At 48.6% G+C, this 4,046-nt stretch overlaps 1 protein-coding gene across 1 annotated transcript; it reads left to right on the top strand.

The window, feature by feature from the left end:
- Positions 1-470: 470 nt before the first annotated feature.
- Positions 471-3,884, top strand: LOC123094486 (metal transporter Nramp6). Its single transcript, XM_044516478.1, has 4 exons — positions 471-1,294; positions 2,325-2,461; positions 2,554-3,206; positions 3,294-3,884. The coding sequence occupies exons 1-4, from the start codon at positions 507-509 to the stop codon at positions 3,510-3,512; spliced, it is 1,797 nt and encodes a 598-aa protein (XP_044372413.1). The 5' UTR covers positions 471-506; the 3' UTR covers positions 3,513-3,884.
- Positions 3,885-4,046: the final 162 nt, after the last annotated feature.

Raw genomic sequence — 4,046 nt, 5'->3', positions numbered from 1 at the left:
GAAGGTTGTAGAGAAAGATGTGGCGGCGACGACAACGAGAAGATGGGCGCATGGCCGCGAGAAGAAGATGAGTGAGGCAAACTAGGGATTTGGGGATTACTAGCTGATCGGCTGTTTTGCAAATACACCCACCCACAAAATGACAATTTAACATAAACCCGTCATCCGCCTACGTGGAGCTCGTGGACTAGTCAAAAACGCGGCGTAGGAGCGATGTACACTACAAAGTGACACTGTCACATCATAGTGAGTGACCGTATTGCACAAGTTCCTATGTACGATGATCAAACTGACCTCGCGACACAAGTTCAAGGACCGCATGCAGATGAATTTTACTCGGCTGAATTCCACACAGTTCTCACGGTGTCCTCGGAGGTGGAATGGTTTTCCTCACACGCGCTTTGCTAAAGCGGCCGCGTGCATCCGCGCGGAACACCCAAGTCAAAGAGCGAAGCCGTGCACACGCCCCCTTTCGCCTGTAGGGTTCACGTACGCCGCATGCAGGCATGCAGGCATGCGAGGGCACACCAGCCAAAATGTTTCGGCCTCGTGGATTTCCGGGGTGTATATTTAGTTTTGTGCAACGAGGATCATATGGCCTAACCACGGGCATTCCCCAGCCAGCCACAGGAGCCCCCGAAACATCCGGCAAAGAAGGCCGGCCGGCGCTCGGTTTCGCGCAACGCAGCTTCACCGCCCGTCGTCCCATGGCCGCCGACGGGGACCCAGCCGCGGGCGCCGGCCCCGACGTGGAGGCGCACGCGCTGCTCCGCGCGTCTTCCTCCTCCTCCGACGAGGACCCCGAGCAGTGCGCCTTCGAGCCGGCCGAGAAGATCGTCGTGTCCATCGCCGCCGACCCCGACGCCGACGAGGAGGACCTCTTCTCCGCCACCGGCCGCGCGCCGCCCTTCTCGTGGCGCAAGCTCTGGCTCTTCACGGGGCCTGGGTTCCTGATGAGCATCGCCTTCCTCGACCCGGGCAACCTCGAGGGCGACCTCCAGGCCGGCGCCACCGCCGGCGACACGCTGCTCTGGCTGCTTCTCTGGGCCACGGCCATGGGGCTGCTCGTCCAGCTGCTCGCCGCGCGCCTCGGGGTGGCCACCGGGAAGAACCTCGCCGAGCTCTGCCGCGACGAGTACCCGGACTGGGTGCGCCGCGCGCTCTGGCTCATGGCCGAAGTCTCCATGGTCAGTGCCGACATCCAGGAGGTCATCGGGAGCGCCATTGCCATCAAGATCCTCAGCCGCGGGTTCCTGCCCATTTGGGCCGGCGTTGTCATCACCGCATTGGACTGGTGAGTTATGGTCGCCTTTTCATGTTGTTGAGATGTACTGCTCGATACCAGTTGCCAAAGATGTTTGAGATATTCTGGAGATTATTGTCACCTCCCAGAAATATGTGGCTCACTCCAAATCTTTAGGATGAGACCGTCGATGTGCTGCAAAAAAGTGTTCAGTAGCGAGTCGCAGCAAAACTTGAAATTTGAACGAATTAGTTTTAGTTTGTCGATTCAGCTGCAAAAACTGAAATTTGATCAAGTTAGTTTCAGTTTGTAGTATCCTTTTAGTCGATTCTACCGGTGCATCATTCAGAACTCTTAGTCAGTCGGCATTTGCAGAGATGGAACAACATTTATCACATCGATAAAATGACATGCATGCTGCAAATTTTTTTTTGGTGAACTTTGTAGGCGAGACCAGGACTGAACATTTCTCTATGGATATATCAGAAATGTGAAAATTATTTGATCATTCTGTTTTCTATGCACAATGCATGAAAACTAGCATATGAGTAACAGCAAAAATGATGTTTTCTATTTTACATCATTACCTGAATTACTGCATGTAGCACCGGTATTTGGGACATGGAGTTCGTGATCTCGAGCTCACATGCACCCTTTGCTACAGTAAATACAAAAAATTACTATTATTTTTAGAGTTTTGCGATGGAATGACATTCGTGGAGGTTTGGGCAATAAAAATTAAAAATAGATGCTCCAAAATGACTGCTTTTGGAAGCATTTTGGAGCATCGATTTGTTTCCGAGACCTCCATGAATGTCATTACATCACAAAAAAAATGCACCCATGTGAAACACACATCAATATTTATTGCAAAAAAAAAACAACTTTTTTTTTTAAAAACATTAAGTGTTTTTTCAAATTTTACTGTAGCAAAGGGTGCATGTGAGCTTTGCTCGGAATATCACTTTCACAGTATTTGCAAATTGCTTGCTTGCATGATGAATATTTATTTTGTTGTAGTTATTATTTGGATGAACAGAAGGTTCCACTCCACTTACCTTAATATACTTTTTTTCATCAGCTTTATTTTTCTTTCCATTGAGAACTACGGAGTGAGGAAATTGGAGGCTCTATTTGCAGTTCTGATTGCAATAATGGCCTGGTCCTTCGCATGGATGTTTATAGAAACCAAACCCAATGGGAAAGACCTAATTGTTGGTAACTATCTTTCTTCACTTTTCTTCACACATTCCATTTGATCCACATAATTTTTCTTCAACTGACGCGAAATTAATCTCTACGCAAAATAGGTCTTCTGGTTCCTAAGCTGAGCTCAAGAACACTAAGGCAAGCAGTTGGGATCGTCGGATGTGTCATCACCCCCCACAATGTGTTCCTCCATTCTGCTCTTGTCCAATCGAGAAAAGTAGACCAGAACAAGGAATACCAAGTCCGGGAAGCGCTGAGGTACTACAGCATCGAATCAACCATGGCGTTGGTGGTGCCCTTCATGATAAACTTATTTGTCACGACGGTTTTCGCAAAAGGGTTTTACGGCACCGAAGAAGCGCGCACAATCGGGCTCGAAAACGCCGGACAGTATCTCCAGGAAAAGTTTGGGGGAGATTATTTCCCCATCCTCTCCATTTGGGGGGTCGGCCTGTTGGCCGCCGGCACGAGCAGCACCATAACCGGAACCTATGCCGGACAGTTTATAATGGATGGGTTTCTCAACTGGCGACTGAAGAAATGGATGAGGGCGATGATCACCCGAAGCTTTGCGATCGTGCCGACGATCGTTGTTGCCCTGTACTTCAACGCGTCGGAATCTGCGCTGGATGTTCTGAACGAGTGGCTCAACGTGCTCCAGTCAGTTCAGATCCCTTTCTCGCTCATACCGCTGATAACATTGGTGTCCAAGGAGCAGGTCATGGGGGTGTTCAAGATAGGTCTAACAACACAGGTAAGTGATGGCCGCTTTCAGTCTGGCCAAATCATTATCAGTCGCACATAGGATTCTGAACTGACTTTGGCATGCATGTTGGTGCAGATTGTGACCTGGACGGTTGCGTCGTTGCCAATCCTGATCAACGGCTATCTCTTGTTGGATTTCTTCTCGTCGGAAATTAGGGGCGCGGTATCTGGCTCGTTTCTCTGCGTGGCTGTGGTTGCTTATGCCGCGTTCCTACTCTATCTTATCCTCCGGTGCACGGAGCTGCCTAACCATGTATTTACACCAGTAAAAAACAAGGATGCTAGCTTCACATGACGAAGAACAGGGTGTGTATAGTATAGCCAGTTTTGTTCTACCATAGGTCCATAGCTTAATAGCATAGTATAGAGGATTCCTGGTGCGCATTGGGAGTATAGTCAGTATACAGGAGTCAGATCCGATCGAGATTTGAGATATCACATTGTAGATTGCACAGAGGAATTAAGGATGGCGCGTTCTTCTGTTGAGAAGAACAGTAACTGCCCACTGTTGAGATGGACATGTGTTGTTGTGTCTTGTAATTCGGTAGTTTGTTCTGCGACTTGACAAACAGTGCAAAAGAAACACAGGAGTGGAGCAAGGCATTCTATCTGGCTGTGTAGACTGATCACCCAACGTAGTTAACCACCCGGTATAGAAATTGCAGTGAGGATGATGATATGATATTCATGTACCTGGAGAAGGAAAAAATATGTTTAGGACTTCAGGTTCAGTTTGAGCTCCTCCAAAAAAAAGAACTTCAGGTCAGGAACATGTGTTAACATTTGTGGTCCGTATTTTGTGCAATGGCTGATGCTTTTTCGGATAGAG

This window comes from Triticum aestivum, chromosome 4B (genome assembly GCF_018294505.1).
Source record: "Triticum aestivum cultivar Chinese Spring chromosome 4B, IWGSC CS RefSeq v2.1, whole genome shotgun sequence".
In the NCBI taxonomy this organism is placed as follows: Eukaryota; Viridiplantae; Streptophyta; class Magnoliopsida; order Poales; family Poaceae; genus Triticum; species Triticum aestivum.
The sequence above is the reverse complement of the archived record's forward strand: the minus strand, read 5'-3'. Positions and strand labels throughout refer to the sequence as shown.

Bases quoted from the DNA above. Each gene is read 5' to 3' on its own strand.
- LOC123094486 (XM_044516478.1), top strand. From the start codon at position 507: ATGCAGGCATGCGAGGGCACACCAGCCAAAATGTTTCGGCCTCGTGGA. The intron at 2,462-2,553 runs GTAACTATCTTT...TACGCAAAATAG, and splicing joins TGGGAAAGACCTAATTGTTG to GTCTTCTGGTTCCTAAGCTG. The intron at 3,207-3,293 runs GTAAGTGATGGC...ATGTTGGTGCAG, and splicing joins AGATAGGTCTAACAACACAG to ATTGTGACCTGGACGGTTGC.